This window comes from Lepus europaeus, chromosome 12 (genome assembly GCF_033115175.1).
Source record: "Lepus europaeus isolate LE1 chromosome 12, mLepTim1.pri, whole genome shotgun sequence".
NCBI classification, from domain to species: Eukaryota; Metazoa; Chordata; class Mammalia; order Lagomorpha; family Leporidae; genus Lepus; species Lepus europaeus.
Genome location: NC_084838.1, coordinates 33,599,774 through 33,613,163, shown reverse-complemented (window position 1 = coordinate 33,613,163; position 13,390 = coordinate 33,599,774). Strand labels below are relative to the sequence as shown.

Here is a 13,390-nt window from a genome sequence, read left to right as displayed (position 1 = left end):
ACTGGCACCGGTTCAAGTCACGGCTGCTCCGCTTCCCATCCAGTTCCCTGCTAATGCACTTGGGAAAGCAGAAGATGGCCCCAAATGCTTAGGCCCCTGCACCCACATGGGAAACCTGGAAGAAACTCCAGGCTCCAGGCTCCTGGCTTTGGTCTGGCCTAGCCCAGCCCTAGCCATGGTAGCCATTTGGGAGTGAACCACACCTGGTAAGATCTCTGTCTCTCCCTCTCTCTGTAACTTTTGCCTTTCAAATAAAAACATCTTTTTTTTAAAAAAAAAAAAAAAAAGAGCACATGATTTATGAAACTGTAAGCTTATGACCTGGTCTCTGAACCTCTTCAATGTCTTAGGGCAGATTTGCAGAAAGATGCGATCAACAGGAGCCAAAATGATTTCATAAAGCACCTGGAGAGGGAGTATTACCACAACACCAGTTCATGGAATGCCAGAGAGGATAAATCCAAATTTCAATAAACATCATTCTTTTGGTATCTTTTAGAGCACAAGTATTTACAGTAGAAATAGACGCAAATGTACAGCAGAGCACACACAGTATTCAGACAGATGAACCTGTTGCTAGCCCAACCACACTGTAGAGGAGCATCAATGAAATGAAGCAATTTCCACTTGAAGGGAGAGTCCACAGACTGCTAAAAGCTCTGAACTAACTCTGTTGTAGTTTCTGTTTAAAGAATACAAAACCCTCCCTATCTCCCCAGATATTTCTAAGGCAGAGGTGGGGAACATCTGGCCCTGGACCTGCCAAGGCAGTCACAGGCGAGACTTGAAATTCAATAAATCTATAGCAACCTAATTTTTAAGTTGATAGTTATGTATGGCCTGTGACTGATGTTATAAATATACAAAAGGCCCTTGATAGAAAAAGGTTCCCCACCTCTGTTCAAAGGGAACATGACTACCTCTGGTTCTGGAGGGAGCAAGCCCTTTTACCATCTGACCAACCTCCTCCTGACTAGATCTGAGGAGACTTTATTCGCCTTGTTTGATGTAATCAGAGCCAAGCTGGGACAGTAAAGTGCAAGGAGAAAAAGAGAAAGTCACACTGTAAATATAGCTAATTATATGGAATAGCATAGACTACTGGGTGGACATTGTAACACACTGTGTTAAGCTACTTCTTGGGACATCCACATCCCCTACTGGAGTGCATGTGATCAAGTCCCACCTCTGATTCTGATTCAGCTTCCTTCTAATGTATCCTGGGAAGCAGAAGATAATGCACACATACATGGGTCCCTGTTACCCATGTGGGAAACCCAGCTGGGGTTCTGGGCTCCTGGCTTAGTCTTAGCCCAGCCTGGGATGTTACAAGTATCTGGAGAGTGACTCAGAGGATGGAAAGTATCTCTCACTATTGTAATAAAAAGAAAAAGTTGCTTTGGCTCCTACTGCATTCTAATTCCCAGCCCTCGGATTTTTACAAGTTATTCCTATAATAGGTCCAGTATACACTCGCGTCACTTAATGATATGTACTGAGAAATGCATCAGGCAATTTCAATACTGAGTGAACACCAGAGTGTTTACACAAACCTTGATGGAGCAGGCCAATCACTGCCATGGCCTCCCGATACAATCAAGAGATACAGTAAACATGAGCTGGATGAGGTGTTTACACAGTGCTAACATGGCATACTGCTTTACATACACCATTATAGTAATTTATTGTCAATTATTATGTACTGCTATACTTTTATATGACTGACAACACAGGTTTGTTTACAACAACACAACCACAAACATATAAGTGCACTGTGCTTCAATATCCAGGTGACAAGAAATTTTCAGCTCCATTATAATCTCATGCAACCACCACTGCCTATGCAGCCTGTCCTTCATCAAAAAGGTCATTATATGGTGCATGTCTGTATTCATTCTACTTGTTAATTTGGGTAGATTTCAAATAATCACAAGAATTTTAAAAAAAAAAAAAAACTAATACTGTTGAAAGCTGGGGTTTCAGGTCTCAAGTGTGAGCGGTAAGGAGATTGAATTGGGCTCCCTGCAAAGAGCAGAAAGCCAGAAGTATGCAACTATGAAACTGTCCCACTGGGAGTTTCCCATAAACACCCACATGACTCTGCAAAAAAGACATACTTAACAGAAAAGGTATATTAGCTCAAAACATGAGTTCACTCAACCCCACGAAACAATCTCCAGAGCCCCTCTTGCTCCTCAAAATAAGGGAAAATTCCAACAGAGGAAAAAAGAGCTATTAGAAGAATCGCTACAAAGTAATACCAACAAACCATGAACCAACAAGAATGGCAAAGAGTTAAGTAAGAATGTGTATGAAATCAAAGCTCAACTGGAAGATGTTAAGAGACAAGAAAGGACAGAATGAGAAATCCTCATTAATTAAAGGAGTTTTTAAAATAATGGATAGAAACAACAGGGCAGGAGGGGGAGATCACACTACAGAAAGAACTCAACCTTCTAGACCTTTAGAAAAGCACTGAGTGTTCAGATGAAAGCAGCATGCTAGGTCTCCAGCGGGATAATAAACCTACACAGGACCCGACCCGATGTGCAACACAACAAAGAGAAACAGTCAAAACAGATTACTACCTTCAAACCAAGAGGGCTCAGACTTAACAGTTTTTCATTAGTAACGATGAGTTAAAAACACTACAGTATATTCAAAGTGTAGGGGACACAGTTCTGAACAACTTAAACTGATCAAGCCTGATTTGGCACTCTCACTATTTGTATTTGTATGGAGTACAAACACCTCCAATGGGAACAATGTAGTCACAATGGGAATTTTAAGTACATAACATTCTGGCTGACAGTACTTCTTTGAGGCAATTTAACATCACTGTTAACATCAACTTTCCAATACTTGGTATAAAGTATCTCTGGCTGCTGCTTCTTTTTTTTAAGTTTCAGAGACAGGAAGAGCTCAAAGGCACTGGTCCATTCCCCAAAAGCCTACAAGGGCTAGAGCCGGGGCAGGGGCAGGAGCTAGAACTCAATCCAGGTCTTCCACAAGAGTGGCAAGAATTCAATGACTTAAGTCATCACCACTGCCTCCCAGAGTGTGCATTGGTGGAAAGCTGGAGGTGGAAACTGAACCCAGGCATTCTTGGTGTAGGACATGAGCATCTTAGCCAGCAGACTAACCGACTGCCCCTAAAACAAGGCATAAGAGTATTGTATACACTGAATTTTGTTCAGTCCAGCCTCATAGTCAAAGCAGGATGTGCTAAGAAGCTACCAAAGATGTTTGAAACTTCACATGAAAATGTTTAATAACAGAGCGATAACAAGTGACAGGAAGCAACAAACAGCAATACACAGTTCATAGTGGAATCTTAAAAAATCCTAAGTCCAAGAAGTTCCTTGCATTTATAAAGACTTTCTATGATCTAACAGACATAAAGTCTAGTGATACTTGAGAAAAATACCATCAAATCTATTATGTTTAAATTTTATGTTGTATTTACAGTGAAATAATACTTTTTTCTACACATACATATTCTTACTGGAAAAAATAACAACAAATGGGTAAGTGATGATAGACTGATAGAATACTACAGAGCAGGATAAGTAAACTTTGGCCATAGGCCAAATCCAGCCCATAATCTGTATTTATAAATAAAGTTTTATTTGAATAGTCATTTATTTATGTATTATTTATTGCTGCTTTCATAGCACTGCTGAGTAGCCGCAACAAAGATCTTACAGTTTGAAAAACCGAAAATATTCACTAACTGATCTTTAAAGAAGTTTTCTAATACCTGGTACAGAAAAATAAAAATGGAACACAGCTTAACGAATCAATATTAATGAATCTCACAATAATGCAAAATTCATAAATACACAAAACAAAAATGATACTATTCACAATTGCACATACAAGCATTTCTTTCAAAAAAAATCAAGAAAGCTGATCGACACCAAGGTGAGCTGGGGGTGGAGTTCAGAAGTGAAATGTAACTGGGGAAAACACAGGAAAAGTATATATGCTGATGATGTTCTAGTCCTGAACCTTAAGGGTTGATTAAATGGATGTTCAGTTTATAATCACTCTTTAAACTCTCTTAAGTTTTATATAATCTGTGTGTCTGATGTATTTTCATGGCTTTCAACGTTCAAAAAAGACCAGAAAGGCACATACCAAAATATTAATTGTAGGTGACAGAATTATTTTTATCTTTCTCATATTTGCTAAGAAATCTTCCAAACTATCCTAGAAGCTCTAGCCTAAATCTTACATATGAGCAAAAAATACTAATTAAAAGAACTAGCATTTCAGAATACTTTCATTAAATCCAAGAATTTAAAACTCAGTTCTAGCTAGCTCTAATGAAGCCTAAAACAAAATACAAAGGCTTGTCCTATCTTCCTCAAGGTGGAATTTTTCTTTTTGCTAGACATACAGCAATGTTATTAAAGGAAAATTCAAGAATCTTTATAATGACATCTAACTTGTTCAAATTTCTAACTTACAATAAAAAGAAAAAGCTAAAAATTCTCACTGTAACACAAAGAGGCTTCAGGAAGGAACAAAGAAAAGCAAGCTAGATTTACATAAACTATAACAAAGAATATAAGATATCTAAACGAGTGCTCTTTTACTCTATTTACTGGGGAGTGGGGGTCAGGGGAAAAAATATCAAGGTTGAGAAATAAAAACAATTATTACCTCTTCCTTAGATGCTCTGCTTCCCCTTTCTCTAGAGTGAGCAGAAAATAAAGAAGACTGTAGCAACAAGAAGCCAGAAATGGCAGTAGAGTGTCACTAACTACACATGTATGATCCAGGAGCTTACAGATAACACCAAAAACACAGCCGGCCGTGCTGTCAGGAATTACGGTCAACCCAACCTGAGCAGAGAAATATGAGATTAATTACCCCTTCACAACACCCATCCCCCCAAAAAAACTCAAAACTCATTAATTAGTTTACTTTACATCACTTCTACTTAAAACAAGTATATATACATAGCATACACCACCTGCCACCACCTTTCGATCCTGTTCTCCCTTTGAGAATTTCATCTCCAAATTAAAGGACTTTGAAAAATGCAAACTAAAGAAATATTACTAACCCTAACCCCTGTCACTTTTAGAACAGAACCTTCTCAAGTTGTCCACGTCAGGATTTCTATAGCATTGTTTCATGCATCCAAAGAAAACCCTGATACCAACAACCACACTTAATTTTTTTTTTAAAGATTATCCAGACTGGAAAACTTTTATCTGGCACTACTCCCATCCCAGGTGACTAAATATACAGAGTTCACTTTACAATTTAGACTTTCTCTGCCATTTGACTGAGTCAGACATGCAAACACAAATATGAAAAATGCCTCCATACTGGAGACAGTAAAAGCTATTACTGTATTTAACATCTTAACATTTCACTGCCAAGAAAGCCTAGAAGGCCAGATAATGGTTATTATGGAACATTAATTCTTCTAGACAGTACTGTATGCACTGCCATTAAGGCAGAGTCTAAAACCTTGTAATTGTACATACACATGATTTGAGTCTTCTATAAACTTCTGTTACCCTAAAGAAAAGTCTGTACACTTTGAGGTCTTAACCTACATCAAGCTGCCTGAAAATAATGGCCAAGACGGACTGGCATGTTGATCTTACTAGACTAATGAATGCAGTGACAGGAAGCATGAATCTCTGGAGTGGAGGTAGAATTTAAAAACGTGGGCATCTGTGATAACACAGGTTAGGGGTGGGAAATCTGACAGCAGGAATTCAAAGTAGCATGGTTTTCCAATTCAAGAGAAATAACCTTTTCAGAAGAAAAAAAGAGGCTGTGGATAAACCTATGAAATTACTAAACAAGCGAATCCATGGAATTTGGTAGCCCTCCCTCCATTATAAAAAGCCAAAGTATAGGGGCCACCCCTGTGGCACAGTGGGTTAAGCCACTGTCTGCAGGGCCAGCATCCCATATGGGTGCCAGCTAGAGTCCCAGCTGCTCCACTACCAATCCAGCTCCCTGCTTAATGAGCCTGGGAAAGCAGCAGGGGATGGCCCAAGTGGTTGGGCCCCTGCACCCATGTGGAAGACCCCCAAGAAGCTCCTGTCTCCTGGCTTCAGCCTGGTCTAGCTCTGGCCGCTGTAGCCATTTGGGGAGTGAGAGAGTGAATGGAAGATCTCTTTCTCTCTCTCTCTGTAACTAGAGTTTCAAATAAATAATCTTAAAAAAAAAAAAAAAAAAGCCAAAGTATAAAAAATGGAGAAAATTCAAAGCCAACAACAGAGGCACACCTAATGTTAATTTAATACAATGGGAATAAGAGACACCCAGGTCAGAAGACATTGGGGTCTCAGGATTGAGCCAACTGAGCCTGAAGCCCGTTAAGGTAATGTACTCACTTTGGACCCCAAATCACCTACATGGAATGCAGACACCAGTCTGAATGCTGGATTCTCCACACACTGACACCAGGCACATGTGAATTCCGTACAAGAACATCATTACAAATCAGAAGGGATCTGAGCCACTATGTTAGTGTCTCTCATTTCACAGATGTATTAACTAAAATTCCTGGGCAAGGATGCTGTGGTATAGCAGGATAAGCCACTGCTTGCAACACCAGAATCCCATATCGGAGTGCTACAAGTCCCACTGATACAGCTCCCTGTTAATAATGTGCCTGGGAAGGCAGCAAATGATGGCCCAAGTGCTTGGGTCCCTGCTACCCACATGGGAGACCCAGATGGTGTTGAAGGCTCCTGGCTTCAACCTGGCCTAGCCCTATTATGGTCGGAAGATCTCTCTCTCTCCTCCCTCTCCTCCCTCCCTCCCTCCCTCCCTCTCTCTCTCTCTCTCTCTCTCTCCCATCCAAATAAATAAAAAAAAAAAGAAGTTACTGGGAAAAGAAGGAATTTTTCCAAAGTTACAGAATTATTAATAACAGCCAAGAAAAACCTGAAGATTTCTCATTTCTCTCCACACCTCATGTCTTAAGAGGCTACAATATCACTAAGATTGGGATCCCAGAAACTCTCCGCAGCTAAGGCAGATTCAATCTCAACAAATCAATCTCCATTATTTGAGGATTTTTTTTGGAAGATGTTATTTATTTATTTGAAAGAATTACAGAGAGAGAAGGAGAGAGAAAGGGAGAGACACACTGATCTTCTATCTGCTGGTTCACTCCACAAATGGCTACAACAGGCAGGGCTGAGCCAGGCCAAGCCAAAAGCCAGGAACTTCATCCAGGTCTCTAAGGACTCAGGCCATCTCCTGCTCCTTTCCCAGGCTATTAGCAGGGAGCTGGATGGAAAGAAGAGCAGCTGGTACTGGCTCCCAAATGGGATGCAGCCACTGCAGATGGTGGCTTAAACTGCTAACCAACGATACCAGCCCAGATTTTTTAAAATTTTAAATTAATTTGAAAGGCAGAGTTAGAGAGAGGCAGAGGCAGAGAGAGGTCTTTCATCTGCTGGTTCATTACCCAAATGGCTGCAATGGCCAGAGCTTGGCCAATCCAAAGCCTGGAGCCTGGAACTTCTTCCAGGTCTTCCATGTGGGTGCAGGGGCCAAAGCACTTGAGCTATCTTCCACTTCTTTCCCAGGGACATTAGCAGGGAGCTGGATTGGAAATGGAGCAGCCAGGACTCAAACCAGAGCCCATATGGGATGCCGGCACTCTAGGCGGTGGTTTTACTCACTATGCCACAGCACTGGCCCCCCGATTCTTCTTTTTTTTTTTTTTAAAGAGAAAAACAACTTTAAGGATATTTACCAAATGCTTACTGATGGCACTCTGCAGGATGTCAAAGCTCTGACTTCGGACAGGAATAACCAATAAACTGTGACAAACTGCCTGTCAGAAAAGCAGAAAATCAGTAATCGAATCAGGACATTTCATGTCGGAAACAAGTTCAATGAGCTTTTTGTTTAAACCTACTTACTTTACTATTAACAGGAAATGTAACAAAAAATGCCTCTGAAAATGCAAAAGTCAAAGATCAAACACACACACCTCACATATGGGCTTATTTTCCAAATAATCTACTGTACATTTACTGAACACTAATTCAGTTTATGTACTACACAGAAATGAAAAACTTTTCTCTCTCACCCTTCAAATAGCTTACATTCTACCAACCACTTACATAGTATTTCTATTAAGTGCTGTAACAGAAAGATCTGAGTGATATGAGCAAAGGTGGAAAATTAGTTCATAGGAAAAACACTTAAAGACTCAGAAAGATACTAACATAGCTTGAGTATCCCTTATCTAAGACACTTAGAACCAGAAGTGTTTTTGATTTTTAAGCATGATCAGTTTTTTGATTTTCAGATTAGGGAGGTTCAACTTGTCTTCTGCTTAATCATATCCCTGTCTCCTATTCCCCAAAGGCAAAAACAAAAACAACCTACAGGAAAGTAAGAAAAAGGAGATAGGAGTTTATCACCTGCTACTTTTCAATTTTCAAAAAAAAAAAAAAAAAAAAAAAAACTGGAAGAAGAGGACAGCCCAAGACCTTCAGACATCAGTCATACCACAAATTCTAGATTCTGATAGTATAATGCCAAAAATGAAGTATGTAGACAAACCATATGGATAAGCAAAGATTAGATTTTAGACTTGACAGAGAAACCAATTCCCAGCCCTCCAAGGTGAAACCTGGAGTTTTAAGACAATATATGATCTATGGAGACAGATATGGTAGCAGATTAAAAAACCATAAAAAAAGGGACAAGGTCCAGAATTCCTTGTGCAGTGGGGAGTTTTCTAACTGCTGTACTGATCAAAGTATGTGAAGGGTTGCTAAGTTATCAGGCACAAGCAGTCATTCTCATTTACCATAGCTTGAGATTGTCACTTCCAGCCATGATGGAGTTAACTAGAGGCAGAACTGGAACCCCACAGTCACAAGCAGAAAACTTATATATGGAAAACAAATGCTTTCAATCATTAGCCAATGGGTAACAAAGGACTATGATAGCCAAAGAAAGAAAGCAAAAGCCTAAGTAAGCCCAGTAGTTCTCTTGGTTTTCTGTGGAAGCCACTTCATGGACTGCAGCGCAGAGCAGGGAACACCAAGCACGGTGTGGAGAGAAACGGGATTTATGAGAAAACTGTGGTAGCCAGAATTTGCAACTACCTGAGAGGAGGGAACTCCACTGAGGAGCATACACTGATCAGCTATGTTGCTGAATACTAAGCTGTGCATCAGGACGGCAGGCAAAGGACAAGCAGGAGCTGTTAACTGAACCAGTTCCAAAGATCAATCAGAGCAGAGTTGAGTTCTGACCAGGCAGAAGGGAGCATCATCACAGAATAACCAGGTCATTCAGAAGATATTCAATTAGTAGAAGGTCTATTAGCCCTTGAACAGAAGTTGGTAAATGTTTTCATAAAGGGTCAGATAACAAATGTTTTAAGCTTCACAAGCCATGTAGACTCTGTCATATAAGGTTTTTAAATACAAACTGCTGCCTACTTGTCCTAAATAAATCATACCAACAAAACTTAAAATCAAGACTCAAAAGAACCAAGCTGGGGTAGGTGTTTGCCTAGCAGTTGAGACATCACAGAGATGCCCACATCAGAGTGCCTGGTTCCCTCACCCAACCTTGCTCCTGATTCCATCTTCCTGCTGCTGTGGACCCTGGGGGGCAGCAGTGAAGCCCAAGTAACAGGGTTCCTGCCACCCATGGAGAAACTTGGTCTAGATTCTCGGTTCCTGATTTTGGACCCCAGGTTGTTGGGGACACTGGGGAATAGATAGCAGATGTCTCTCTTATTAAAAAAAACCTTTTATTTTAAACAAGATCAAGTAGGTCATCCTCAAGTAACCTGACAGGCACAAAGTCAAAACACTTAAAGAGGACAGCAAAATTTACCATTTAACAACATTAAATTTCCATTATCCACTATCTAACTACTAGACATGTCAAGAGGCCTAAAAATCTGACATATAACCAGGAAAAAAATTCACCCTACATAACTGACAAAGATAAAAGAATGAGCAGATAGGGGGCCAGCACTGTGGCATAGCAGGTAAAGCCACTGCCTGAAGTGCCCATATCCCAAATGGGTGCCAGTTCAAGTCCCGGCTGCTTCACTTCTTTTTTTTTTTTTTGACAGGCAGAGTGGACAGTGAGAGAGAGACAGAGAGAAAGGTCTTCCTTTTGCCGTTGGTTCACCCTCCAATGGCCGCCGCAGTAGCGCGCTGCGGCCGGCGCACCGCGCTGATCCGATGGCAGGAGCCAGGTACTTATCCTGGTCTCCCATGGGGTGCAGGGCCCAAGGACTTGGGCCATCCTCCACTGCACTCCCTGGCCACAGCAGAGAGCTGGCCTGGAAGAGGGGCAACCGGGACAGGATCGGTGCCCCGACCGGGACTAGAACCCGGTGTGCCGGCGCCGCAAGGTGGAGGATTAGCCCAGTGAGCCGCGGCGCCGGCCCGGCTGCTTCACTTCTGATCCAGCTCTCTGCTATGGGCTGGAGAAGCAGTAGAGGATGGCCCATGTTCTTGGGCCCCTGAATCCACCTGGGAGACTCAAAAGAAGCTCCTGGCTGCTGGCTTTGGATTGGTGCAGCTCCAGCCGTTACAGCTGTTTGGGGAATGAACCAGCAGATAAAAGACCTCTCTCTCTGCCTTAAATACATCAATCTTTAAAAAAAAAAAAAAAAAGAATTAGCAGACAAGAATTTTAATATAACTTTTATATAAAAGTACTACCAGGAAAGAAACAGAAGATACAAAACTCAGTTCATGACCTAAAAAAGGTGTAGTGAAATCTAAAATTCGTTAGTTGGATTTAAACGAAGATTAGATAACTATGGAAAAGATCAGTGAACATGAAGACATAGCATACTTTCAGAATCAGAAATTGTAAAAAATAGCCTCTCTCTCTCTCTCTATATATATATATATATATATAACTGTTTGCTGAAGCAAACAGTAGAGAAGAAAATCTTTAAATGTGTGTGGGGAGAGGCATGGGGAGAAAACCAGACATCACATAGAAAAATCACAAATCATTATTTTTTGTTATGAAGTGAAACCATAATTTCAAGGCAGACTGTATCAGGTTAAAGAGCAAATATTTAATAACTTTGAAAGGAATAACCACTGCACCACAAGTGGAGATAAAATGGAATAATAAAAACACTCAAACACGAACAAAAAATGAATCTAAGTTTCTTGGTATAATGCAATACCATACAACAATGAAAAGAATGAACTACTTACACATGAACATAAGTATCTTGGGGCACATTAAATGAATAAAAAAATTCCCCTTTAAAAAGTTCAATAATGTAAAACTACACATTATTTGCAGTTTATACATGTAGGCGGTAAAACTATACAGATGTAAGAATATCATAAAACTGAAGGTTGTGTTACTCCTGAGATAAAAAGAGACACATAGGGGTTTGAAAAACACTGGAATTTGTGCAGGGGATCTTCAAAACTGTATGTATTTCAAAATAATTTTTTGCACTATTATTTTTAAATGATATTTCCCACAATTTTTTAAGCACCCTTTTTATGATTTATTTGAGAGGCAGAGTTAGAGAGATGGAGAGACAGAGAGAGGGGTCTTCCATCTGCTGATTCACTCCCCTAATGGCTGCCATCTTCTACTGTTTTCCCAGGCCATCAGCAGGGAGCTGGATGGGAAGTGGAGCAGCAAGGACTCTAGGCCAGCACCCATATGGGATGTTGTCGCCACAGGCAGATGTTTCGCCTACTATGCCACAGCACCGGCCACAGTAACCTCATTTCTTCAAGTAGATTTTGTATCATTATTTTTCGGAGATTATCTGTATTAAAAATATTCTTTTGCAACTATTCAGTATTTTATAAATGACAATTAACATCAAACTTGAACTGTTCACCGGACCTGAAAAGAGAATCTTCTGTTGAGAAAGGTCCAGAGATTCCTCTCTCCTTTGAGCTCTGTTAATTACTGTTTCCCACAGCAAAAATCATATAAGGTCATATAAGCTGTCACTTTAGTGAAAACTATGAAGTCCAGACCAGTGTACATAGTATACTATTTCTATAAAAGGAGAAAACCAGAATAATATATGATTTGTAAAGAAAACATGCAGTCATTTGTAAACATCTGGGGCTAGCAGAAACCTGGTAACAGAAACTAATAGAAGTTAGGCAGGAAAAATGGGAGGCTGACAGGGGATGGAGGAAAACTTTCACATGATTCTTCTGTCCCTCTGAATTATACTGTGAATAATATCTACTTAATAAAAAGTTTGGGGGCCAGGGCTGTAGAACAGCAGGTAAGGCCTGTTGTGCCAGCATCCCATCCGGGAGCGGGTTCAAGTCCTAGTTGCTCCACTTCCAATCCAGCTTCCCAGCTAAGGACCTGGGAAAGCAGAAGATGGCCCAAGTGCTTGGGCCCCTGCCACCCATGTGGGAGACCCAAATAAAGCTCCTGATTCCCAGCTTCAGCCTGGCCCAGTCCTAGCGGTTACAGCCATTTAGGTACAATGCCCCCATCCCTGCGGGTGCCACCTCTGCCTCTCCGTAACTCTTTCAAATAAATAAATAAATAAATCTTAAAGGGGAAAAGAGGCTGTGGGCCTGGGGCACTGGCATCCCATATTTGCTAATAGCCTGGGAAAGCAGTACAAGATAGCCCAAGTGCCCACCCATATGGGAAACTTGGAAAGATTCTGGCTCCTGGCTTTGGATTGGCCCAGCTACGGCTGTTGTGGCCATTTGGTGAATGAACCAGTAGATGGAAGACCTTTTGTCTCTCCCTCTGTCTGTAACTCTAACTCTCAAGTAAACAAATAAAATCCTAAAAAAAAAAAAAAAAAAACCCCAAGATGTACTTAACTACTATAACTTGAGCACCTAAAGACTAGTTCATAGTAGGTATTCAATAAATTAAAAAAGTTTAAGAAAAAATTATTTCAGTCTAGAAATAACACTACCACAAAATTAAAAACCCCATGTCCAAATGGAATAATTAGAAAATTATTATGCTAAGGTTGTCAAAAATTATGTCAAAAATTATTTCAAATATTTTATATGAAAACTTGAATATAACAAAGCTTAATTAAAATCTTCACTTAGAAACTTCAGAAGCTAAAATTGAGACTTTCAGATTTTTCCTAATATATGTCTTAATATTTCAAAGATAGCAACCTTGAACTTCAATGCATGACAATGCCAAATGGTCACCTCAGAAATATATTTGATTACATTTTCTTTTTAAAAAAATTTTAATGATGATAAATGATATTTTCTCCTACTAACTTTATTTTATTTTGAAAGCAGACAGAGAGAGAGAGCGAGAGAGAGAGAAGGAAGAGATCTTCCATCCACTGGTTCACTCCCCAAATGGCCACAACAACTGGAGCTGGGCCAGGCCAAATCCAGGAGCCAAGAACCAGGAGATT

The 13,390-nt window shown here is 40.3% G+C and overlaps 1 protein-coding gene across 3 annotated transcripts in view; it reads right to left on the bottom strand.

Moving 5' to 3' along the window:
- The window catches only part of TEX10 (testis expressed 10), a 64,497-nt gene that overhangs the window by 2,645 nt on the left and 48,462 nt on the right, over nucleotides 1-13,390 (bottom strand). For 2 of the 3 annotated variants that reach the window (XM_062207877.1, XM_062207878.1), the window contains exons 12-13: nucleotides 7,745-7,825; nucleotides 4,669-4,850 (exon numbers count right to left, since the gene is read on the bottom strand). In XM_062207877.1, coding sequence (XP_062063861.1) covers nucleotides 4,669-4,850; nucleotides 7,745-7,825 — 263 coding nt within the window. The remainder of the gene's footprint in view (nucleotides 1-4,668; nucleotides 4,851-7,744; nucleotides 7,826-13,390) is intronic. The other variant, XM_062207879.1, reaches the window with a different exon arrangement.